The sequence below is a fragment of the Serinus canaria genome, chromosome 6 (assembly GCF_022539315.1).
Source record: "Serinus canaria isolate serCan28SL12 chromosome 6, serCan2020, whole genome shotgun sequence".
Classification (NCBI taxonomy): domain Eukaryota; kingdom Metazoa; phylum Chordata; class Aves; order Passeriformes; family Fringillidae; genus Serinus; species Serinus canaria.
In genome coordinates this window covers 9,291,163-9,317,025 of record NC_066320.1, presented here as the reverse complement: position 1 = coordinate 9,317,025, position 25,863 = coordinate 9,291,163, and the positions used below count along the sequence as shown (strand labels likewise).

The window sequence follows — 25,863 nt, the reverse complement described above, 5'->3', positions numbered from 1 at the left end:
AACCCAGAAATCTGCCGCTTAACCAGCTGTCTTGTTAATTGTGGTAACAACAGACTGGCAATTGCTTTGATTAAAATACCCTGGGTTTGGTTTGTCTTTTCAAGCTCCAATCTCTCTCCATACAGATTCAGTTCTGCTGTGCTTTCTCCCTTTCCAAGCATGCAGAGGAGCACACTAGGTCCTCTGGAGAGGCTGCTGTGAAGCAAAGGACAAGTCTTCTGCCTCAGAACATCCCTGTGTACTTTAATCTTCAAGCTTCTGTGTAACTAGTAAGGAGCTCTCTATGCTGCCTCATTCTGAGTAAATTGCTTCTTGAAATAGGAAGTGCTGTTTCTTTTTATCTGTTGAGGTGCAATACAAAGGCCAACTCTCCACCCATTCTGAACATAACATTCCTTTGGGTCTATCTTATAAAAAGCTGAGGTTGTGCTAGAGGACACTGAGACACTCCTTCAGCCTCCTCAGAAACGTCTCGTGACTAGCTGGAAGAATGAAGCTCCTGGCACTTTGTGGCTTTTTGTTTGTCTGTCTTTTGTGCCTCAATGTCTTTGCTGCAGAAGGTACAGTATTATTGTCTTCTAACACAGGTTTCTCTTTTCCTCTTCTTTCCTTTTTTGATATAAAATGCTTATTTACTACATTGATTTTAATTAAAAGAAACAAATGGAGCTTGACAATGAAAAAGAGGATTGCACTTAGAAAGGTCTTAGACTGCAGAATGTGGTAACATATCAGTGCTTTGGTTTGTACAGTACTGTTTCCTCTGCTATAGCCTGTTGCACAGCATCAGTAACTTTTACCTTAATCTGTGTTCTGAAATCTGCTCTTCTGAAAATACTTTCTGTTATATTTTCCCAGTAGATAACCAGCCATCCACCAATGTAAAAATAGTATAATTTTCTCAGTAGTGGGAAATGTGTTAATAGAAGAAGCTTCTACCCTTGTGAAATAAGGGAACATGAATCAGTCAGGTTAACAGAGTATATGATAAGTTCTTTATAGAACAGTGAAACAAATCAGAGTAACTCTTCTGACCTTCAATCAGTCTAAACTTTGTTTTCCTTTGGTTTTTTGTTGGTTGGTTGATTGGTTGGGTTTTTACCACTGATGACCCCCACTTCATCTGCAGTATCTTGAGGCACTTAGTTACCATTTTGCAGTATTCCAAATTCACAGAGCAGTTAAGATCCTGAAAGCAGAGGATTTTCCATCTGTCTATAGCTACATCTCTGCAGATGTCATGGTTCATTTGCAGAAGGACAGTTCAGTAGTATTTTTAAATTGAGAGGTGCAATCTAGAGTTACTTGTGCAGATTTAAGGTTTGATATTGTGAATCTCTGAGACTCACCATGATTTTTCACAATGTGTATTTTATACAACATATAGAGAGTAAATGTGAGATAAAGAAAAACAAATAAGCTAAGTGTCCAAAGGTCAGGAACAGCAGACTTGCCATGCTTGATATTTTCTAGAAACCTTCTAAGAATTGCTTTATGTGTAAATATGAGCATGGAGAAACATGTGGAAGCTGTTTTTCTAAATGGTTAAGTCAGCTGCCCAGTTTTGTCATTTACTGGTGTCTGTGCTGGTAGAGCTATTTGCCTGAGCAGTGGTAGCTGAAGCCCTTCTGCTCTCTTTGCCTGTTCTACTTGTTTTTATTCAGGTTTTTCCATAACCCTTCAGAAAAACTTTAAGAACAGTGCAAGGGCAGTTGGAGACTTTCTAGAAGTGTCTTCAGGAGCATGAAGGAAGCCTGTCCAGGAAGGACAGGAGATGGCCATATCAGTTAAACACAAATGAATACCTGCCAGAATACCTGCCTGTTCCTGTAATAGCGTTTCCTTCTTGTTGATGTGCGTGGGACTTCTATGAGTCAGAAGGTGGGGAGGAAACATGCAAAGGACACTGTTCCTTATCTATAAGCACTGATGTCAAAGTGAAAGTGTCTGGGTGTGCAAGATAAATGTACTTTGCATGTTAAACCTGTTACATCAGAACTAAATTATGGTGATAACTCAGCTTCCATCACCAGCCTTGCCTCAGTGATTTCCAGAAGTATTGACCATATCTTAGATTTTGTTGGTGAGAAATCATCTGTCTCTGTCCTTTCTGCTCCTCCTCAATTCCACAGTAAACCTTTTTCCCCCCCTTTATTGTGACCAGCACTGTGGTCAACTGCAGTCAACAGCTCACTTATTTAGGCATGATGAGAAGGAATATTTCAGTGGCTTTGCCCATCCAAAGCAATTTATTCTACATTCCTGTGCATCTGGACACAGAGATGCTCTTTTTTCCTGTTGGTTATTTTTTATATTTTCTTAAAGTGGTGTAACTGTTATTGTATTGCCTGCCAGTGTGACATTTTGAAGGATAAAGAAATCTTTACAATGTGTATCTGATGCATCTATGAGTAATGATAGAAAAGAGCAAATAAGTTCCTGTTCCACACTAGGGACAAAGCTGTGCAGAGATCTAAAAATCAGTCATGATAATCCTTTGTTTTACAGATCCCTCTACACAAGGACATCAGTGGTAAATACAGTAAGCAAAATGTCTGTGGGTTCTGACACATTTACTGTATGTGTACAGTTATTTGCATTACCTGTCCCCACTGATAATGTACTGTTTTTCAGCCTTAGGTCATAGGGTTAGAAGACGCTGCTGCTCAAAAGCATCCGCAGTCAACAAAAATCGACATAAAGGTAAAAAGGTTTACAGTTTCATTAGATGAATTAGGTAATCATAAGAGAGAAATCATAGCACTCTGGGTTTTTTTCCATCTGCAAACTTCACTGAATTTTCCATGCAGGTAAATATTAGCTTCATTGAATCACTGAGAACTTGTTCTCTTTTTCTTAGGAAATTTACTGAGTGTTTGGATTGGGAAGAAATAAGATTAGAAGAGATTAGAACCCATTTAATGCCCATAGTATAAAACAATAAAGAGAAATATGATCAGGTCTGATTAAAGGAGTGACAATGCTCCTCATTGATAAGAACAGAAGTGAAATATAATCCTGGCTTTGCCCTGCTGTATTCCATCACCATTCATCTGTGGCTACATTCATCTTTATCTTTTGAGAGATCAACCAAAGTGTGGTTCCGTAAATTCCCAAAAATACAGTTTTTGAACCCACAGCTCTACCAGGAACAAGAATTATCTGAGATTGAATTTGTTCTAAATATGTGCATCTAAAGACTGTGCAAGTAAAATTACATGATATCTGTGGTTTCAGTGAGACCCCAGTGGAAAAAAAGCTAAACCATGAACAAGTCTAGGTTAAAAGGATTAGTATGCTCCTTAGAATCTTAGCGTCTTAAATCTTAATGTTTACAATTTCAATAAAATGTCTAACTGATAACTTCTGTTAAACCATAAAGATAAAGAATTTGATCTAAAATAGTTTATTTCCTATTTCTAATCTTTTAATCATAAAATTAATAATTTGAAGTTCCAAGCAAATTCATTCTAGCTGATAAAATATCTTAAATGCTTTATTACTTTTTATATTTAGATAACTTAGGTTAACTAAAAATCTTTGTTACTCTACAGTTTTCCTTTAACTGGAGCCTTTTCTTCCTGTCCAGTCTCCCAGTGCTGAATCATGGGCTCTGTTTTATAGGCAGAGTCCCATTGGTACCAGGAGCAGTGAACAAATTGCAGAATTATTATGGGTCAGGGGTTTATAGCTGTCTGGGTCTCCTCATTTAATCAGCAGGTGTAGTAGCAACTGGGGACTTGGGCAATAGCAGGTTCCCAGCTGGCCCACAAGGCCTGGGGGTGTGTGCAATGCCAGAGACACAGAGGGGCTTCTGTCACTCCTGACCTGAGCTGGATTGCATGTGCCTGATCCTGCACCTTTTCCATATTACTGAGACTTCATGTGATCAGCACAGCTGTTACTATTCAATCTGACTACTTTCTGCTATCTGACAAAACTGGGGATGCTTCAGGCTTTTTAACATGCAACAGGCATGAAAACTCTCTGCTAAAAGTGCTGTAAAGAGAATGTTCCTTTGAAAGCAGACTGCTGTTTCCTGTGGATGAAGTCCAGTGATGCTGGTCTCACAGAGCAACGGAAGGTATTGTGCTGAGGGGTAGAAAGCTGTACAAAGGAAGCACTCCAGTAAAACCTGTAAATTTGCCACGAAGATCTACAGAGGAAATCTGAAATGCTTTCCTCTGCTCAAACACAGTAATTCTTTATGATCTTTGCTTGTCCCATGACACTCTGCCCTGGTTCTCAGAGCATTCCAATATGCTTACTGTAATCAACTCCTGTCCTTACCTGCAGCCAAACCTTTTTAGGTCAGAGATTGTTGTTTATTTGCTTCCTTATAGGGTGCATCTTTCTGCTGCAAATGACTTCCTCAGATCTGCTTGTATCAAAATGCTTGATCTCAATTGGTTTCTACTCTTATTGAGAGGCATTTGTAAAATCCTGGGCCTAATGCAACAACTGCCCAAAGCTGAATTCTTCTGTTTTAATGTGTGGTTCTTGACTGGAATTGTACAATGTTGGCTTTGTTTTGTATTGTTGCTATGAGATTTCTGGGTGACTTGTGCTGTCTTTGTTAGGGGGATATTGCTTTATAGTTTGCAGGCAAAGCACAGGGATTGTTTTTCAGCATTGCTCTGCACTGTTCTTTGTGCTAGGCAATTGCCATGGGCAAGCTCCAAAGCCACTTGGAGACCAGCTCAGTGTGGCTTGAGGAGAGGGTTATGAATAACCATATATAACCACACTGGCTACTTCTTTTGAAGCAAAACCACTGATTTCCTAGAATGTTGTCATTCCATCAGAAACAATTGCTGTCCCAGAAAGCAAATACTTCAAGCCAATGTCAATCTGTGGCTTCTGACCAAGAAACAGGGAGATGATAGCAAGGGGAAGATACTGTTTAATGTATCAATTGCAGAATTCAAGCTCTGGAGAGACAGTAGCACCATCCTGTGTCTATGAAGACCTTCATCTAACTATGGAAACTTCCAGCAGCAGCAGACTTGCAGCGATTGAGCACCCTCACTAAAGGGAAAATAGGCTGCTAGGAGTGAGTGACCTCCAGCAACCTAATGAAAAGAAAAAAAAAATTGCCATCATGTTTATTTTCAGACCACTGCTAATCTAAACCTGCCCACACAAACATGGCTAAATTTCAGATATTAGAGTTTTGTGCCATTCCCCACACTCCCTATTAAACAAATCTCTCAATTTTCTCTGTTTTTCATGTTTGTTTTACAGGTTTTAAAGCAACTGCAGTGGAAACAAGGAGATCCTGCAAGCCTTGTTCTCGGCAAGTCCCTGTAGTGTTTTCTGGACCACTTCCACAGCTAAAATAAGCAGACTGAGAGGAGGGTGAAAAGCATCTGCCTACATGCACAACCACCAGTGCTTCACTATCTTGAGGACGCTCCTTTCACAGACAGGGCATGAGTGTACATTGCTTTCTGTTTGAGGAAAGGCTTCATTACTGTTTATTCATTCCTTCACTCAGGCAGTTTTGATAGTATGAATCTGGCAGAAGGAGTCAGGCAAAGTTGTCTGGCTGCCACCAGACTTTTTGTCAGTGGAATATTCCTCTGCACCAAGCAGGAATTTAGCTCCTCAAGTAAGGCTGGTTGAAGAGGTATCTGAATTGCACTGGTTTGCATTTCTAAATGCCTTTTAGGCATTCCATTGCCTAAAAGATGGTGAAGGGCTGATGCTTTTGTTTCTAGTTATCAGTATACATGCATATTTAACCTTTTCTTGAATCATTTATTTTATATTAACCAAGGTGTTTCTTTGTATGATCATTAGTCATTGATGATTTTTCCTGCAGTCCTTGTAGTCGGTGTTAGCAATCCACTTGGAAGTAAATTTCTACATATGATAAAAGTCTCATCATTTAGAAAGGGCTGAGAAACTAGATAAACAGATTATTAAAACAGTGGTGATGGGCCAGATTCAAGTAGGCTTTTCAATATATTTTCTGAGGGGGCTAAATCTGACTTTAAAATCAAAGTGGCCTGGTTTTAACTTCCTTAAGAGTATCATCAGGTGGTTATTGAAGAGCATACTGAAAAGATATTAAACCTAATCAGATTTCATCTGTTCCTCTGAAGCCAGAAGGCAGCTGTTCTTTCAAGACAGTGGAGTTGTGTGATCACCTCAATAAACAAAGCTTACTGGAGCATGAAATAAATGCTAAGAATAATACCAAAGGGCTGAATAACAGAGAAACTGAAGCACCCACTGATACTTTAGCCATGTATCTTCTGTCCTTTCCTAACTGTCCTCTGCATTGCTGCTGTTTCTCTGCCTGGGGGAGAGTCCTTAAAACTGAATTACTTGCTTGTTCATAAATTCAGTTCTCCTTCTAGTGAATATGAGGAGGAGTAGAAACCTTTTCTGCTGCTGGGTAAATTGCAGATTGCAAATAGTAATTTTTCTGTCAGTACTCATAGTACTACTCTTTCTCTTAACATAATTGTCAGTATGACAGAAATGGTTTTGGTGCCCTTCACAATTTGGGGGAGTTGAATGGGAACAGTCAGAGGTCTGTTGTAACTCACACAGGCAAATGCAATTCCAAAAGGTCAGGTTTATGGGCACTTGCTCAGGGTCCTGCTCTTATTGAGAATGTTTCTATTGTACTGAGCACCTGAACCTATTTCTGGCTCTTCTGTGTGCTTGCTATTACTTTATTTTCACTTTTGTTTTGAGAGTAGGTAGATCTGACACTCAGCTTCCTATTTTTGAAGACCTGACCATGCATACCATTTTTTATATCAAGGATAAAGGAACTTCCAGTCCTCCTTGCAAGACCTCTGAATCAGGAGGTTGGTGAAGGAACTGTGTTTCATTGTTTGGTTGCTGGTCAGGGGGCCAACATATTTTATTTCTGTTGTTTTGTGGAGCTCGCAGAAAGAATCTGTAGAATATAAATGACAAGTAAATGTAAAAGGCATTTTTGGTATTGTTTGCAGCAGGGTTTTTCTCTGTAAAATATGGCCATGTGTTTACAGCTCTGTATAAAGCTTCACAAACAGGTTTGAAGATTCTGTTCTCTAATGAGTTTAAGCCCTTTTATATCTAAAAAATGTACTAAGATTTTCCTCTTTGCCTTACACCCTCCAAACAGCATGCTCCAAACTCTCATACCCTCCTCCAGGCAAAATGTTCCCTCTGATAAGAAAAGCATAAGCCCCAGAGACCATTAACACAATTCTTTCAGAAACACTCTGTGTAGGCACACAGTTTGTGGTGATTGGGAGTGGGGCTGTGTGAGCCTCATCCCCAATGGGCACAGCAGTGAGCAGCAGTGAGCAGCACTGACAGCAATGAGCCCTGGAGTGCCCAGGGGCACTGACCAACCACCAAAGGGAACAGAGGGCACACAGGTGCAATGCATCAGCATGAGGGTGTAAAAGGCTGGGCTGAAGAACAAGAAGGGCAGCTGCTTGCAGCCTTCTGAAGAGGGATGGTGTTACTCTGTGTGGGCAGACACCTGAAGCCACCTATGTGGTAAGACATTACTGTGTATGGGTGAATGCCTAAAGCCTTCTGAAATTGTATGGTGGCACTCTGTATGGTGGCTGTCTCAACTGCAGCATGTGCTGTGGCATGTGCTGTGACAGCTCTGGATCTCTGGAGAGATCCCAACACATAATTTAATGACCTTTAGTATTTTTACTCACTAAGTTTCCCAGGCTGGCCTCAATCCCTGGCTGGGGGCTATTCCAGCTGAAGATACTACTTGTCTAAAGTCCTAGCCTTGGCTGAGCAGACTACAGCAGGAACCTCTAAATAATTTCAGTATGGATTGTGACTGCTGCCCAAATGCTTTGTTGCTTCATATAGAGGTATCAGAATATTGTGTGTCTTCTTGACAGTAATTCCTCAGCAGAGATCGGCTCTTATGTACCAGGCCATTTCCTCATGTGGTACAACAGAGCTACCATCTGATCATGGTTTCACTTACAGGCATCTGTTCTTCCTTTTTATTTTCCTTTCACTTCTACATATATTTGTCTGGCATTACCAGAAGAGAAACATATTTGCTCAGTGGCTTTTCAAAATACACAAGCTGTATGCTTATATAAAGTAAATTTATCTTGTCCAGGCTGACAAATGCATTTTTTTTGTCTTGTGTTTTTGTGTGCAGTTGGCTGTCAGGCAAGAAAATTGCACAGCCCTTAAGTTGCAATAAAGATGTTTCTGAAGTGTCTCTATGCCTGACAGAACAGATGTTGAATCCTGGTCTGACCTTGTCAATTAAGTGAGCCAGGTGTGTCCTCACTTTGTTTACAGCTTAATACCACCAGCTAACACCAAATCAGTCTGTTTTATTTGGCACTGTGACTGAATTGTCAGGAGCACAGGAGAAATGATTCCTGTTGACAGGGACTGTTGATTTAGAGGCAAGTTTTGGGATCTCCTTTTCTTAGTGGGTAGTAGGAGAAATGAAAATATGTATATTTTTATACAAAATTTTATCCCACAAGGTGTAATGGGGGCTCTTGACATTGGGTTTTCAGCTCTCTAGACTGGCTTACAACTGATGCAAAGGCCTAGGTATCCTCAAGGAATTCAGGATTTTGTCTCTGGGGCCAAAATCCTGAATTCCTTGAGGATCTTGGATCCCATTTGCCAAGGAAAACTACACTCCTCTGTGAACAATGTAATCTTAAACAATAAACTCAGCTGGAATATAAAAGCAGAAGGCTATTTCCTGTGTAGACACATGGCCAACTCTTGTCAAGACTGAGTAGAAGACTCCTGGTGGCTTCAGTATTTGTTGGATCAAGTCTGAGGACCTGTTGTCTGATTCTGTTTTGTCCAAAGTTATTGCTAACCAGTTTTAGGAAAATGTTTTCAGACTGTGGAGGCAGGTCAGATGCATGTGCGCTTTTTACCAAAGTTTTTTCTGGTGAGAATTTATCCAACGCTTATCTTTTTTCCTTCTTGCAAATTGAGGGGAAAACCCACTTATACAGTCTTTTTTACTTCAGTTATCATTAGATATAAGCAGTTATCTTTACCATAGATAATTGCTCTGCAGGACTCATTTTTTTTTTTTAATTGCTGTTGGGGAGCAAGAAGAGCTCCCTAATGTCAGGAGTAAGGGTGTTGGCTCCAATCCATGAATGCCTGTGGTTCCCAGTACCCTTCAGTATTATAAGACAGGAGCCATTGGATAATCTACCTTGGTTTTGAGCACATAACTGTTCCATCACGCTTTGTCTTCTGATCTTAGAGCAGGGCTCTCAGTACAGAAGGAATTCCCAGGAATTACTCCTGTTTTCAGTGTCTCAGTAGTGGATGTCTGCTAGAAAAGTTCAGGATATGGATTTGTTCACATTGTCATTCAACCTTTGTGCCAACATCTGTTTGTGTGTTTCGGATGTACTGACTGGGAATATCTTTAAGTGTGAGGGATTTAAGCCCACGTTTCCAGGCTGATGCTCCACAAGGGAGCTAAGGACAGATTTCCTATAGGATAAGCACCTTACAATGCCATCTGGTCAGCTCTGCACACGTTATCAGAGAAATCAGGTCACTATGTGCCTGTGAGCAATCCTCAGGTGAACGTGACTGGTCTGGCTTCTGCAGCCTCACAGACACAACTCAGCTGATTTGTGGAATAAGGACTTTACAATTAAAAATTGTCCAGCAGGTGTGTTTTATTCCAACAGGAATAATAGTGCAGGTGTGTTTTAGTCCAGCTGGGATGCATGGGGGGGGATATTTCCACCAAAGACAGGTGTACCTGGTCAGACAGATTTCAGGTTTAAATACACATTGATGCCCCAAGCTCATACTTCCCTGCCTTCTCATTCCCTGACCAGAGTCTTTGGTGGTTGTGGGTGGGCATCTTTGATGAAGTAACATCATCTTCCTTGATGTTCACTTCTTGACCCTTTCTTCTGGGCAGGTGCAGGGGAGGTTTGGCTTTCTCTCATGTCAGTTTGTCCTGGCCAAAACCAGGAGCCTGGTTCGTGCTGGCTCCTTAAGCAAAAGGTTCTGCTTTATGGATTTCAATACCTGAGTCTTGCTTAACTAAGTTTTCTTATCTTTATGGCCTTTACCTAGCAACTAAATTCTTATGTGTTCTGTTACAAGTTGTCTCTACTTAGCAGGTTACATCCTGGTTACAAACTGTGTTCTGTACTTCGTCAAATTTGTGGAATAAGCTATAAAGCTATATATATATATATATATATATTTCTGTTTTCTTCTACCTGCCTAAATACATTATATGCTTCTACAATTCTGAATTTTCATATACACATACATTTTCCATATCACAGTTCTCTCAACAAGCTCTTGCACCAGGCCTAGTTTCTGCCAGACACTCAGGCTGCATCTGGGATGTTCCCTTAAGAGCGGATTGCTCCCAGCTGCTCATACAGCACAGGCACTCAGGGCTGATGATCTACACCTGGTCTAGGAGGCATTGGAGCCCCAGCATTCAAAGGTTCCACCACACAGAAGTGCCTGTTTGTCAACTGCCCACAGGCACCTGTACTTGTAGGCACACAGTTTGTGGTGATTTGGAATGGGGCTGTGGGAGCCTCATCTCCAATGGGCACAGCTGTGAGCAGCACTGAGAGCAAGGAGCCCTGGAGTGCCCAGGGGCACTGACCAACCACCAAAGGGAACAGAGGGCACACAGGTACGATGCATTCCACTTCTGAAGTGGAATGGTGTTACTCTGTATGGGTTGAAGCTTTCTGAAATTGTGTGGTGACACCCTGTGTATTGTGGCTGTCTCAGCTGCAATGTGTGCTGTGACACATAGAATTGTTTAACTGCACCGCTGTGCACTCCATTTGTGATATGTGCTGCAGTCACAGCAATTATGTTGCATTAGGTCAGTGAAGTAGAGTGCTTTTCTGCTGGGTTTTGTCATGTTTGCTCTTCAGAACTGATGCCAACCTCAGGGGGCCAAAAGACATGTTCCTGAGGCATCCTTAGGGGCTTGCCAGGTCTCTGAAAAGCACATCTCTGTAGCTCATGCTTCAAATTGTCTCCCAAAACTGAAGTGCACTGGAAAATGCTGTTTTTGCTAAATGGGTCCTCCACACAAAGCTTCCTGTTTGCATTGCCTCAGAATCCTGTGTCCCAGCCAGTGCTAGTTGTGTGGGCTGTTCACTGAGCACTGCTAAAACCTATTTGCATCACAGATTTCTCCCCAAGGGATCAATATGCCTGTATAGGAAGATGTTTTCATCAGAAAAAAACAAAAGTGTGAAGAAGTCCATCTGTTTATGAATGCTATCAGAGAAACAGTGAGATGGTTAAAAACAAGATTCTGTATGAGCTGAGATAATGCAGCAATGTCTTCAAGTCCCTCTTTAAAGCATTGTTTTTGACTCAGTGGCTTTCCAGTTGTTAACTTCCATACTTGGGAAGCCATAAATGGTGGCAATTGTCACTGAGCTCTTATCTTGATGTTGTTTGAGTGTACCAAGGTTAAACAATTCAGCATTTTCCTTTTACTTAGTTAAATATGTACCAATACTGCTGCTTTATTCTGCACACATCTTCAGGAGCATGGTTGATGAAAAGAGAGAAAGCACTCTGTGTCTTCACCTTAACCTCATAACTCCACCTCTGATAGTCTTTGTAGGGAACTCCTCCTTAATTTCCATTAAAGTCAGGACTCAGTAGTTTTTAAAACAGATCCTTGAGTCTGAGCAGTAAAGTCAATCTACTCTTCATGATTTTATTATAAAATGTTCTTTGCACTTTTTCCTGTCTTTTGAACAGAACTTTCTATTTCCTTCCTCAACATTCTTTCCATGCTTTCTTTTGTTCCTAAACATGTCAAGTCTTCCTCCTTGTCAGTTCTTGTTGAATAGAAAATTAATATTTTGCCTCTTGGCACGATTGTCCCTCACCCCTTCTTTGTCTATGTGGGATCTCAAATTCTGTGGTCTGAATTTCCTCAAGTGCTGAACTACACTAATTTGTCTCCATGAAATTCTGTCCATGAGACTGACTGGAGTGTATATTTTCAAAAAATATGTTGTAAAATGGGGCCACATTACCTTTTTTGCTTTCAGGTACTAATTTTGTATCAAGGACACTTACAGAATTTGAACATCTGTTTCAAGGCCCCATGTAATCATCTTAAAGCCACAGTATGAGAAGGGATTTTTCTGTCATTTAATTTGTATTTCAGCATTCACTGCAGTAACTTTGGACTGTGTAATCTTAGTTAGCAGATGTGAAAGTTTTTTCTCAGATGTTTTATTCATTCCTCAACTTAACATCTATTATTGAGGTTCTTGCTATGTAGTTCTCTCGATTTATCTTATTGATAGATTGTTAAAAAAAAAAAGCCAAGTACAGCATTTTGGGATAAAGTACTAGAAATTGTGGGAGGAGATGCTGAGAGCATAATGTTCACAGGTGGAGCTAGTAGGAATGAAGAGACAATCTTTGGGCTCTCACCAGGTTAAACTATTTGATTTGAGAACCATATACACAACACTGATTGTAGAAATTTCTCCAGGCAAAGAGTAGATAGTTGATGGAAAATGTAAGTGAGAATAGAGCAATAGTCCCATGTGGTTTGGAGGTAAATTACTTCAAAGCTGAGTATTTCATATTCATGTATTAGAAAATCTGTTGACACATTTGTTTTCTAGGTTAAGGACAACCACTGCTTTGGTGTAAGACTGCCTGGATACTCAGGTTTCCACAGCAATCCAAGGCAAAGGCTGGTGGATGCCCTGGCCAGTGGGATCTCCATACCCTAACAAGGTAAGTACCTTGTCACTTAGCCCAGTGTGAGAGTTGCTGACTTATGGGATTCCCTTTTGAGAATGGTCCAAGGCACACCTCTGTATTGCCAAGAGAGATCACAAGAAGAGCCACCTGCAGTCACAGTGTCATACGTTTATTTACCTGAGTAAAATGCAGGGGCTGCTCACCCCTGTGGCCAAAGTGCTGGTGTGGCTCAAAGCTGATCTCTAGTGAGGGCTTTGGTTCACCTGCAGTCTTTGCATTCGTGCCCTTCCTGTACTGAACAGCTGAGTCTGGTCACACATGGCAGTGAAAGGAGCATGTTTCATTTTCATAGATCCCCTGCTTCAACAAGTCCTGTTACAGTCTTGTAAGCAGGACATCCACGCAGGGATGCCCATGGCATGCACACCAGCCAGGAGATTTATGGGGAGAACACAAGTGCTTCTTTGCTCTGCCTAAACAAGTCTTGTTATTTTTCTCAGCCACACTGAGTAAACTATAAAATTTTGATTTATTCATTATTCACACTCCAACTCTGAGTTATATGTATAATTTTTACAGGCAAAACAATGAACAATACTAGTTCTTTCATAAATAACTTGGACTGCCTGTCTGCTGCTAAATGGCATCCTTCACACAGATCTGTGTCATGCTCCACAGCACCACATCCATCACAGATCATGCTGCTGGAGGGAATGTAGGCTATCTAAATATACCTGGATATTCTAGGGACTATTTGTTCATTTTCCATCCCTGTCAAAAGAAAATGAGGAGAGTGATTCGTAGCTCCAAAGAAGCAAGGTTACTGAATTGTAAATGGATTTTGCAGTGGTCTTTAAAAGCCTCTAAGCTAGCAAAATGGATAGCAGAAACTTTAATTACTTAGCAGCTGCAGAAAATGTTCCCCTTTTCTCAGTTACCTGCAGGACCTTTTTTGCAATTGCTATAAAACACTTTTTGGCAGACTAAAGCCAGGAGAAGCTGTAGCTGAGATGAAGTTGCTTCTTTTTCCCAGGAATTCCCCAAACCTCTGCTGCCACCCACAGTGAATGACAATAACTCATAAATAAATAAATCATGCAGGCAAATGCTCTGAGATTTTTGGTGTGTAGGCTAGCATTTTTTTCTGATGGGATGAGAGTACCATCTCTTTACCTGTGTGGAAAAAATGCCCACCACATTTTTTTGGCAAAGCACTTTGTTGTCTGTTTTAAAGCTACTGTGGAAATGCAAAAACTGGTAGATATTTGGTGTTTGCTCTCCCTCTGTTTTCCTGACATTGTAATTTCTACATTCCTTTGGAGAAAGAATAGCTGAGTGTTCCTGTTCTTGTTATCCAAAATGGGGGGGGGCGGGTCAAACCCAAGAGGCTCAGGTTGATATAATGCTTGCAATCACCTCTCTAAATCTTGTTTTTTCTTTCCATAAATTGGGAATGTTTTCCTTCTTCTGCTCTGTGGCTGTATCTTCCTCAATCAGTTGAGTTACAAAGTCTTTTTCATGATGTGTGTTTTATCAGATAATTTTTTTCTGATGAGGGTGGTGAAATACTGGCACAGGCTGCCCTGAGAAGCTGTAGATGCCTGTCCCTGGAAACATTCAGGAGCAACCTGATCTAGTTGAAGATGTCCTTGCTCATTGCAGGGCTTTGGACTAGATGAGCTTTAAAGGTTCCTTCCAACACAAACCATTCTGTGGTACTACCCAGGTTCCCCCATTTTCCTGCACTCTGCTGTGGTTTAGCATAACTGCTTAGTGGAGCTGCAATATAAAAAAGGATCTGTATACAGCTGAGTTACAACTGATGTTGTTCATTAAATTCCTTAAACCAAGCAGTACAGTGTCACTTTCAGCCTGGAATTACTGAACTAAGAGAGGTTTATAAATTTAACCAAGGTCACTCATGATCACATCAGTATCTTTTGATTACTTTTATGTGAATTTAATGATCTTGGGCTGATTATTTATAGACTGTCTGTTCTAGACATGAAAACCTTCATGTGTCAGAACTGTAACAATGAGCTCATTTTCCTTTTAGAATGTTAAATTCATTCAATTAGTAGCAAGAAAATAAAAGTGAGAGGAAGAAAGAGGTGCTTATTTGTTTGCATTTTAATGTGTCACGACTACTAAAACTTCCACGTCATTTTAACAAATTTGCCTATCCTAAGTGATGAGAGTGGGCTGTGGAGAGATACATAAACTCTCATTTAGGAGGTGGCATATTTGTTCTGGCAACTGGGAGGATCAGAATTCAGTGATAATGGCCAAGGACTCAAGCACACATCTCTGATTAGATTTAATCACCAAGACATAGGACTGATTCTCTTTTGTAGTTCCTACTGAGCAATGTTTGACCCATTGCAAGTCTGTTTCTCTCTCACAGCTGATAATCCAAAATGTAGAGATGGACCTTGAAGACTTCTGAGGGACTTTAGTCTTTCCTCTCCTGCCAACAAATTGGCCCAGACTGGTAGATTCTCCAGTTCCTACAGTTTCTCCCAGCAATCAGACAGAAGGTATGGTGCTGTGCTATGCAAATGTAAAATCTGAGTAGCGTAAAATTCTTCACCACCAAAACCAGTCATCTAAAATGTAATCAATAGCTGTTCCTGGATGTACAGCATCATCTGTATTCTGTATTAATGGAAATTGGTGGAGAGTGATGATATGTCCCAGTACAAGTCATCTCTGTCCTTTGCAGGGAGATTTTTAAGAGGAGGAATAATGTTGTTTGGGCAGGCAAGAGTGTTTTGTTTGGTTTTTGGTGGGAGCTGTGTGTTTAACTGTGTCTCAGCTCTGGTGAAACAAGAGTGCTCTGAGCCCTTCCAGGTGCCAGCCAGGCAGCAAACACCAGGCAACAAGTGTGACCATTACAATTACCTTACCTCAGCATGTCCTGCTGCTCCTAAGGTATTGGGAGATCAGCTGAGGAAATTCTTCTCACACCATGCTGTGGGACTTGCTACTGAGCTGACCCTTTGGTGTGCAAGGGACAGCCCAGCTGGGGCCAGGGTTGTTAGGGTGTCTGTCTTACCTATGGTTTATGTCATAGCCCCTTCCTTTGTTTTCAAGCTAAAAAAGAACTTCCCAATCACTTTCAAAGATGTGAGAATAGAGAGAGTTTTGAGAAAATTTGGCTGAGGCTCCACTTCTCTCCTTAGCAGAATTGCATGAGGAATTCTGAGTGTACTGTGCTGTGCATAATGCCTCCAAGTATCAGTGCTAAGTCCCACAGCCCCTTTTAGCCTTTGATTTACAAAGCAAAGGCCACAGTGTGATTTGGTGTCTTTCTGCACATGCTGAGGTTAAAGGGTGCAGCACTTTCTATGTTGAATGTGCATGCCCAAATGTGCACACAAAAAATGCTGAGTACTCCCCTCCAGGTTAATGCCTAATGTCATACAGATCCCAAATTCAAAGACAAGTATATTTAAAAAGTAGCTTAAACTATTGTTTTATGAGTGTGGACTTTATTACTTATCAATACTTGTCTGGAGCATAGAACAGAGGAAAATGGAAACACAAAATGTGAAGACAGTACATAGTAGCTAAAAAGGCAAAGCAGGTCAGTGGAAAATAATATCTGTTATTTCTTTTATTTTATTTTTCTCACGATTTTTAAATTGCAAATGCATGGAAGCATCCAAAAGCTGATTGAAATGCAACTCATGAAAGCCTGCCATTTATATGCCAAGCAGGCATTCCCCAGGTGGGCAGCTCAAATGTGATTGCCCTGAGGTGGAAGAGCCACCCACAATGTGGAAAGAGTAATTTCCCTCTGTGCCAGCTCAGTCAGAGCCCTCTGCTCAGCCTGCCAGCACAGGTGGCAGCAGGTGCCAGCTGGGATTCCAGTGGCACAACAGGGCACTGCCTCCCTCAGCTGTGAACAACCCTCCCAGTGCCCCCACCCCAAGCTCCTGGTGGCATTGCTGTGAAGAGGGAGGGGGTGTGCTCTTGGGGAAGTTCAGGTGCCATTTTATGTTGGCATCTGCTGCCAGTTCTAGTCTGGCCTGGGCACAAGAGCAGCTGTCTTTGTGGGACCCACAATTCCCCCATTCAGGGTTGTGTAAACATAAAAAGTGCAGCTCTTAATAGTGGTGAAAAGTCCCTTTCTTGTCAGCCATATTTGATTAGGGAGGATTACTAGTCTTAGGCTTAAGTTTTAGGGCTAAAAAAAGTGAATATGGTAGGGCCCAGGATTCTCCAAGATTCTCAAAGGCTCAAAGACATGAGAGTTAACAGGGAAGGAGCTGGCCTTGTGTGTGGCTGGTTTTGTGTCTGGCCCCTGTGCCTAGCAATGATCTGGTTTCATGTTGGGAAGTAGCTTTGTCTCAAGGGAAGAAAAGCATCCATGGCTCAGGGCATCCCAGGGGCTTCTCAGTGCACAATCCAGCCATTTTACAGCCATGCAGTTGTACACCCCTGTACACTCCACCTATGAAATATATTCACTGCATTTTTGTAGCATCCATCAACATTTAAACTTAAATTGTATAAAAATTCAGGTTGTCTAACAAGCTCCTGTAGATCTTGCTAATCAGTCACCCAGACTTCTGTTCTGAAGATATTGGAATATTTTCTGGATGTTTTTCATACTGAATAGTTAACCAAACCCTGGGAAATCAGTTGATCCAGATCAGGTGGGTATATTTGAGATCAGATGGGCATATTTCATTTTTCTTTCACGTTTCTTGCTACTTGATATGCTAAAGATGTACAAAATAGCAAGTTTCTTCTACATAGAGAGAGGGATCATACCATTCCCAAAAATGTAGGGACAGAAGGTACTGCTTTCTGAAACTCCCTCCTGCCCCTTTTCTTCCAAAGGAGAAAATTCATCAAAATAAGCCTGGATCCATGAGCTGTGTTGGTTTTGATCAAAGTATATTTTCTGACAGAAAAAAAACAACTCTGTCAAATGTTGCTGTGTTAGGTATGGCTCTGACTGTTCATAGACACACATTAGCTAGATTTTCAAACTGTAAGGGGATTAAGAGCTTAAACTCATTGAAATTCAGGAGGGAGGCATTTTGCTTCCTTGGAGATGCAGGCCCTAGAGATTCAGATCCCCAGGGGATGAAACCAGGGGAACAGACAGCTATTAACTTTGACAAGAGCTCTCCATCACTTGTTCTAGGAAAATTCTCTGTAGAAAAAAAAGCATGTTGTTAGTTCTGGGTTGAGGAGGCAGATGAGAAGACATTTAGGTGCTATTTATTTTTTTTTTTTTTTTTGGGCACCATGCAGATCTATTTCTGTGATTTTGTCAGTGGTTTGATACTATATTTGACAGAGGTGGGGTGATTAAATCTACAACGGGGACTAAATTTATATCTATCTTCTATATGTGTATCTGCTCCCACACAGTTTTCAGCTTTGGATCACCATATCCTGAATTTAAATTGACTAAAAATACATTTGTTTTCCATAGTTGCCTGCTGCAGGTTTCCCTGGGCATTAAAGGCCACTGCTGCAGTCACAAATTGGTTCAACATGGAGCTTTTGTAAATAGTGCTCTACAAATATAATCATACAGAGCCAGAACAAAGGTCTGATCCCATAGGAGATGGTCAGAAAGAGATCAAGATGTCAAAGAGCCTTCCCCTGGTTTAATTTCCAAGCTTCTGGCAGGTGATAATGTAGTGCTTTACAGAGCCAGGGTTTGCATCTGTGTCATCACATTTGTTAGTCATCAGTGAACCCAGTCTTCATTAATTTGTTTCATCCATTTGCAGCTTTCATTTGCTCTCTGTACCATTTTCTGGTAAATTCCATTATGGGTGATGAGTTTTGTTGACACAGGCCCAAGAGTTTTGCTCTTCTCCTTTGGAGAGCCTTACAGCTGACCTGTTCTGCTGGCAGAGGTGTCCTGCCAGCAGCACTGTGGATCCCAGGGGATCTGCAGGTACCCACAAGCCCTGTCCACAGCATGGGAGCAGCATAGCACTGTGTCTGCAGCAAAGGCCTCTCCTATGGCTCCCTCCAGCATTTGTCAGGGTAAGGTACACCATAAGTGTGTGACAGGATCCAACTGTCAGCTCCTTCTGTAGGAAAACTATACTGGAGCTGCCCAGGCTGTCCCTCCCCTCCCTGAGTGATGAAAGCTGTCCCTGGAGCCCTGCCCATCTTCAGCTCTGCACCCCACAGGCCAGGCCTGGGAGGGGAGACTCTGTCTGTGGGGTCATGCCTGGGGAACAAGCAAACAATGATAAAATGTGTGGGTGACTGAGGGAGCCAAAGCTTCCACTGCTGCCCTGTGTGAAGCTGCTTCCTGGCTCTGCGCCTGCTTTCAGTGTTTGCCCTGTGTGTGCCTACCTCACCTGTGCCACTGCAGGCACCCCGCATGTGCAGCTTCTGCCATTTTTTAAAGCACTGTGATGGGGAACTCTTTGACTGATCAATTCCTTGGACATGTCCTTCACTCTGACTCTTAATTAACCCAGAAAACTCCATTAACACACCCTTAAAGAGTAAGTGCTTTGCCAAAGGTCAGGTTTAAACAGCTCAGCTCCAGTGTAAACATCTCAGTGATTGGCAGCCAGGTGCTGCAGGATCACAGTCACAGAATCATCTGAGCTGGAAGGGACCACAAGGGTCATTGACTCACATACTGACACTGATGGAGCTCCTTTCAGGCAGGTTTATCTGTGAGCATCCTCAGTGTGGCTGATTTTGAACCATATAGTGTATTGGAATATATGTACTTTTAGTTAGTGTAAACACCTTCTATATGTCAAACCAAGCAATTTAAAAAAGCTATTCTGGTAACTTTTTCAATGTGTTGATGGTTAAACACACTTTTTAGTATGCTGAAAATTTCCTGCTGAAAGTAAAAGATGCTTTCAGCAATTCATGCTGTTTAGGAATTAAGTGATCAGGCCAACTCATAAAAAGAACATTCTGCATTTTTAATATGCAATGTTTTTGTATTTTTTTTGCTATCATAAGTGCTTTATTTTAAATTGTAACAATCATTTCTATTGTTTTTGCTAATACTAGATTTTCTTCCTTTGTAGTTTCTCAAGATTACCAGAGCTAAAATGAAAATAAACTTCTTTTAGCTCTTAAAAAGAGATAACTGCTTTTGAGAATTAAAGATAGAGTTCAGAAAGAAAACAAATTTCTACTTTACCTTCTCCCTGCCTTGTGTGTTTGTACAGCACAAATACAGTACTGAAAGCAAAACATGAGAGTTACACTGATTCCTCCAAATCTTGTCTCAGAGATGAGTCCCACAGCTCCCTGCAAAGTAATTGGTCTAATTAGGTGGTAGGAAGGAGCTTCTTTAAATTCCTCAGAAATTAAGACGTGTCATCCGCTTAACATCTTAGCATCTGTTACTGCCTCTTCCACATTTCTCTGCTCCATCAGTCTGAAGGGCACTTTCCTGGATGTTTCAGAGAGATAAAAAAAATAAAAATAAATAAAACCAACAAAACCCAAGCCCTTATAACACAGAAGAAGTTGGCTCTTTCTTCAGTGGGATGAAGCATGTAAGGCATTTCACCCCCTCCTTATTTCTCAGTTTGGTGCATGTTTGCCTGGGTGAGTACAATAATCACTTTGTGAAGTAAAAGTATAGGAGAATACAAGCAGAACCTTAAATCCTGTAGTTATCCTTACTGATGTGGTGATGTTGTTCTGAAATATTTTCCATGGCAACTGGTCCTTGTGCAAATGTTACCCTCTCTGTTTATTTACTTGCAGTTTTGTTTCAAATGGGCTATTTTGAATCTCTTAACAGTCAGTCAGTACAATGACAACTAATTTGTTGTTTTTGTTTTGTTTTTTTTAAACTTTGCTGTTGTCTGGCAGCAAGTAAGTATTTAATTATGGCTAATTGCTCATCTAGTAGGCATAATTTTAAGGCAGGATTTGCTTAGAATACTGGGTAAGGTACCGAGGCACTGGGAAAGTTTCAGGCTTGTATGTGTAGAGGAGAAATGTTCCATCATTACAAGCTGGAAAAGTTCATTTTTCATTGAAGCTGTCTGGAACTGGTTGAGTTTTTTTAAGGGAGATCCTGCTATTTGTTTTCTTTCTGTTGGCTGGGAGGTTTTTTATATACTCTTTCTATCTCCTGCTGTGTAAATACTGGCACAGTGTCATGTAGAAGTAATTTTATTTAAAATATCTACACAGATACAGTTCTGAAAGTCCATTGCAGCAACTGGGTGTGTTATGCACTCCTAGTATTCCCTAAACAGCTCCTGTTTACTGAGAGTCAGGTAACTGAGACAGCCAAATAACTGTCACCTACAAAATGCTTTTGTTTGGCTTCTGTTTTGTTTTAATTGCAGTTCAGGCAAATTATGCCCCCTATTTCTTTGATAATGGAGCCAGAAGCACAAATGGGAACATGGCACTTCTCAGCCTTTCGGAGGACACGCCTGTTGGTCAGTATTAAAATTTGTCTGTTCAAACTGTGAAACTGGAATTGCTTGCTCTTATAATTAACATATATTTTTTCTTGTTGGTTGTTGTTAGTTGCTGTGATCTTACATGTTTTTCTCTCAAGCTTTTAATTGGCCTCAATTTAAAGTGACATATTTGAATTGTAGCTGCAATTTAAAACATGAATTCTAGCTCCCTCTTTTTTTGTCTGCCAATTTATTCACAGCTTCAGAGCACAGACCTTTGGGGTCAGAAATAAATTCATGGTGGGAGGTTTCTTACCAATTCTATAAATGCTTATGAGAAGAAAAAATTACTAGAAATTAGGCTATCAGCCTTGATAAAAGCAAGCTGTACATTGAAAAACTAAGGGGCATGCTTTTTTCTAAACACATTTTTAATATGTATGAACAAAAGGTAGAAAATGTTTCCACTTGCAGTGAAAATTGTTTTGTCTAAATAACTGATGTTTTTTAAAAAGGTTTTGGTTTATTGAAATTTCAAAAATTGATACAATTTTCAGATTTCAGCACTCTTAGGCAAGTCTATTTACGCTTCTTTTAACTGTAGTTGCACTAAGTTAAATAAGAACAAAAGGTGATTTATAATCAATATTTTCTGTGGGGAAAAAATAATCTCCTAAGACCTAAACAATTACATAAATATATATATATTAAGTGATGTACATCACCTTTACCTCAAACTTTGCACTGAAATTTTGTTTGGGATTTTCTTCTGTTCATCTGTAGCTTTCACAGGTTAAATCAGAAAAATATTTAGTTAATGCCAACTGGGTACCAAAGCACCCCTTTACTCGTGCCTCATGCAGAGAGTAGAGATATGGCTGCACAGGGGGTGCAGCCAAACACCCCCTCCCAGGGCTTAGGCAGCTGGGGAAGGCCAGGAGGAGGGAGGGATCAGAGGGCACAGCCTGCTCTGCCAGCTTGACACTGCCACCCACGCCTTCTTAAAGCAGACCAAGGTCACTCAGCGCTAGGAAGCTGCTGCCTGGGTTTGCTCAAAGGCTCCATTTCTGACCCAGTGGTGTTAACGTTGTCTAAGACCCACACTGGGCCTACTAGAGGGTAAGGAGGAGGGTATTTGGAAGCAGCAAATTCTCCTTTACCTGCTCAGCTTGAGAAGAGGAGGGGGAGAAGCAGCACATAGCTGTAGTAGTGACACATCTTGACAATGAACTTGAAAGGAGCTTGCTTATGATGCAGTTGGAATTTGCTATAAGCTTGGTCAAGCTTAAGTGGAAACCCCAGCTTGAAGGCCAGCAGTAATGTAGTTATTAGTGGCACTTGCAAAAGCCAGAGGCAGACCAAGGAGCTGCAATTTTTGCTATACTTCTGCCTGGATTCTCATGGAAACCACACTTAGCTCAACCTTGGCAATCCCTACGGTTCTGCTGATAGCTGGAGTTAGATTAGCCAGTGGAATCACTTGTCCAACTGTAGATAAGGCTGTAATGCCAGACAGCCACAAAATGGGACCCCCAACTCTGTTTGTTTGGGGTGGTGCTTGCCAACTCTGCCACTGAAACCTCAGGCAGTACAGCTCACTTGCCATCCAAGTCCCACTCCCTGGTGTGGTGCCAGCCTCTGCCTGCCACCACTGGGAGCCTCCAGGCACCTGTGTGGGGGATGAGGAGATAAAGATGGCACAGAGCCACAGCATGAGAAAAATGTCCCTCCTGTCAGGACTGCAGCACCACATGGTCTCTCAGATGACAGCAGTCCCTGCAGCAGTGAAGTACAGCAGTAATTTCCACTGCATCTGATCTGGTGCTCTAGCAGCCAAAAAAAGGACAATGTGCCTCAACAAACAGCAAAACAGCAGTGTGAGGGATCAGAGCCTGTGTTAGTGCTCTCCTAATTAGCCTGAGTAAGAATAATGAGATATATGTAATGGGCTTCTGTATGTGCTTTTGTAACTTTAGCAACCAGACTAGGAACATAGCGGTCTCTGGAGAGCTTGTGCTTTGCTTGCAGCAGTGATAAAGCTCAGGCTGCTCTTTCTTGAGAGCTGCTGTGCTTCCTGCCTACTAGCTTCATCCAGAATGTGCTTACATGTGTTTAAATTGGCTGGCTTGTACTTCTAATTTGATGTGTAAATGTTCTTTAAAAGACAAGAGAGAAACAGCTTCTCTCTGAAAGCTCCAAAAGACCTGTAGAAACCCTTGGGAAAGAGAGATAAGACCTTACTTTTGAGAAGACCAAATGTGATTGCTTTGTCATACAGCTTCCAGTGCTTCTTTGGGCTAATTCCCAGAACACCTTGACAAACAGCCCTAAGTGCTGCAAGGTCCTCTCTTCTGAAAGCACTTTCAGAAGTTCCATTGGAACATGGTTGCTTGGGATTTGCTTAATGCAAACTGCTGCTGCCTGTGTCAGCATAGCCACTCCTCAGGGAGGCTTTGGCAGAGAAGGGCACAAACAGCACTGACACTTCTGTGCTGCAGTGCTGGGTTTGCTTTCAGCTTTGTACAGGGCAAGAGGACCAGAATTCACATCAGACCACAGCCAGATCTTTGTGCCAGAGCTCAGTGCTAAATGGCTACCAGGCTGGCCCTTTCCTATGGCACTGCAGAGGAGAATATTGTTCTTCATCACCTCCTGTGATCTGCTCCAGAAGCAGGGGAAGGCATCTGGTCTCCCATGTTCATGTGCAGTCCCAAGCATCCACACTCCCACAGTCGTCTCTCAGGCTGAGCAGGATGATTGGTGACAAAACAGGGGAACTAAAACTTCCATATGTTTGATTCTGGATGGCTTCACTCAGGTTTATGTGCTGCAAAAATGGACAGGTTGCTATCAGATATCCCCTGTCCTTAAATTAAGTTTGGAGTCATGGGCAGGATGCTTTCCGTGGCAGCAGCTGGTGTCTGATCTGTGCAGTGCCACAGACAGCAACTTTGTAAAATTTTTGGAGGTTTATTAGTCTTTGACCCTGCTGAGATTGCAAATGGTTGGCAAAGTAATATGTGTTAGTTTTATTCCCAGACATCTGTAGGCAAGGGACGTGGAACATTTGGGAACACTGAAAGGACATGATGGAGTCTATGTGTGGCTGTAGAAAGAGACATTGCAGCTCTGCAGCTGTGTGAACACATCAAACTCATTACCATTCTTGTATCATCCTTAACTTTTACCTTCTTTTCCTTTGTCCAGTTTTACTTATTTACAGATAGTTGTAACTTGTGTACCAAGCTATCATAAAAACAGCAAGTACAATTTCTGCATGAATGCTTGAAAGTACCTGCAGATTCCCAGATCCTATTTATTGCTGCAGGGCTTGAGAGCCCTCAGGGTTAGAGGGTCCAGAACAGCAGCAGCCCTTTTCAGTGCCAGATTTAAGAAGAATGGGAGGAGTTATGAACTGAAATAGCAGTTGGTGTTTGTAGTTTGGTGGGGCAGGTGGGTAATTTGCTCTTTGCATGTGTACATACAAAATGTGCATGTGCTCCTAATCAAGGTCGTAAGGCAGGAGTGGGATGCTATTTCAGGTTGTTTGTTTCATCTTACCTCATAATCCCTGTAAGCCTCATGGTGGGGACAGGGTGGGGTGGGAACAGCTGCAGAGCAGGGGATTGAAGCATACTCAGAAGGCCTAAGTTGATTACTCTCTCAAAGCCCAACCATCATCAGTGCACTGTAGATCTCTGCATGATCTCCTTGCATTTCCCTTTCTGTTTTTTCCCTTGTCCCCAAGAAGGCACTTCTCCCATTAAAAGCCAGTTTGCAGTGGCAGTTCTTGGATCAAAGCTACAGCTGCCACCTACTCACCACTGGGTGACTGACCCCTTCTGATCCCTCCATCCTTCAAGCTTGCCCTATTCCTACATGCTGCTGGTCTCCTTTCCTCCCATCATTCACAGCTGACTGAGGAGAGCCTTCTTGTCCCCGGTGGTACCTATCATCCTTCCCTTGTTTCTGTCACCCTGGTCCACCTCTAGGCAAGCTGGGAGCTGCCAGAACAGCAGTGTTAAGCACAGCCTGCCTTCTGCACCCCTGCAGCAGTGCCAGTGTGCACAGAGGAAAGTCCCTTGCAGAGCTGAGCACTGCACAGAGATGCTCTGAGGACTCACAGGTGTTACAGCCTTCAATTTTTTTTAGATTCTTCTGACAGAAACTGCAGATACATCAGAAAATTGCACTCAGATGGTTTCTCCTTGGAGCTGGTTGCCATGGGTGCTGCAGGGACATATTGCTGCTGTCTGTGGGGTGATGGTCTGAGCCCCGTGCTGAGCCCTTGCTGCCATATCCCATCTCTCCAGGAGAGGCACTGGCAGCTGCAGAGTGTGTTTTGGCTGCTGATGATGCTGCCATGTCTCTGCTTTGCCAGCTGGCTGCTGTACCAGCTGCTGCAGGGAGGGAGCAGGAGTCCCCTGAGCATGGTCTGGAAGGAGCAGTAGCAGAGGGTGAATGGGGAAGGGGCTTTGGGGTAGTCACAGTGTGTGTCCATGGCCTCCAGGAGCCTTGGGGTGAGCTTGGTGTGAAAACAGCCATCTGCAGCTTTAACTGTCCATCTCCTCTTCTGCTGGGGAAGTGGGCCCTAGTCTGAGACAGGCAGAGAGCAGACATGTGACCCCGGGCAAGGTGGTATTTGCTGTGACATTAGGAACAGAGATGTCCTGTCCTGGGAGCATGGCCATGCATGTCCCTCTCAGCATCTTCTTAACAGTTGTCAGCTGTGCTGGCCAAGGACAGTGGCAGGACTGAG

The 25,863-nt window shown here is 42.0% G+C and overlaps 1 protein-coding gene and 1 long non-coding RNA gene across 3 annotated transcripts in view; both read left to right on the top strand.

Moving 5' to 3' along the window:
- The first annotated feature begins 393 nt into the window (after window positions 1-393).
- LOC108961643 (uncharacterized) lies at window positions 394-8,212 on the top strand. Its single transcript, XR_001989999.3, has 3 exons — window positions 394-560; window positions 2,635-2,703; window positions 5,245-8,212. It is a non-coding gene; the product is annotated as an uncharacterized LOC108961643 (long non-coding RNA).
- Window positions 8,213-12,557: 4,345 nt separating this feature from the next.
- The window catches only part of CDHR1 (cadherin related family member 1), a 53,077-nt gene continuing 39,771 nt past the window's right edge, over window positions 12,558-25,863 (top strand). Inside the window, exons 1-2 of one of the 2 annotated variants that reach the window (XM_050976511.1) lie at window positions 12,558-12,756; window positions 21,045-21,140. In XM_050976511.1, the coding sequence (XP_050832468.1) occupies window positions 21,104-21,140 (37 nt within the window). In that variant the 5' untranslated portion in view covers window positions 12,558-12,756; window positions 21,045-21,103. The remainder of the gene's footprint in view (window positions 12,757-21,044; window positions 21,141-25,863) is intronic. The other variant, XM_050976513.1, reaches the window with a different exon arrangement.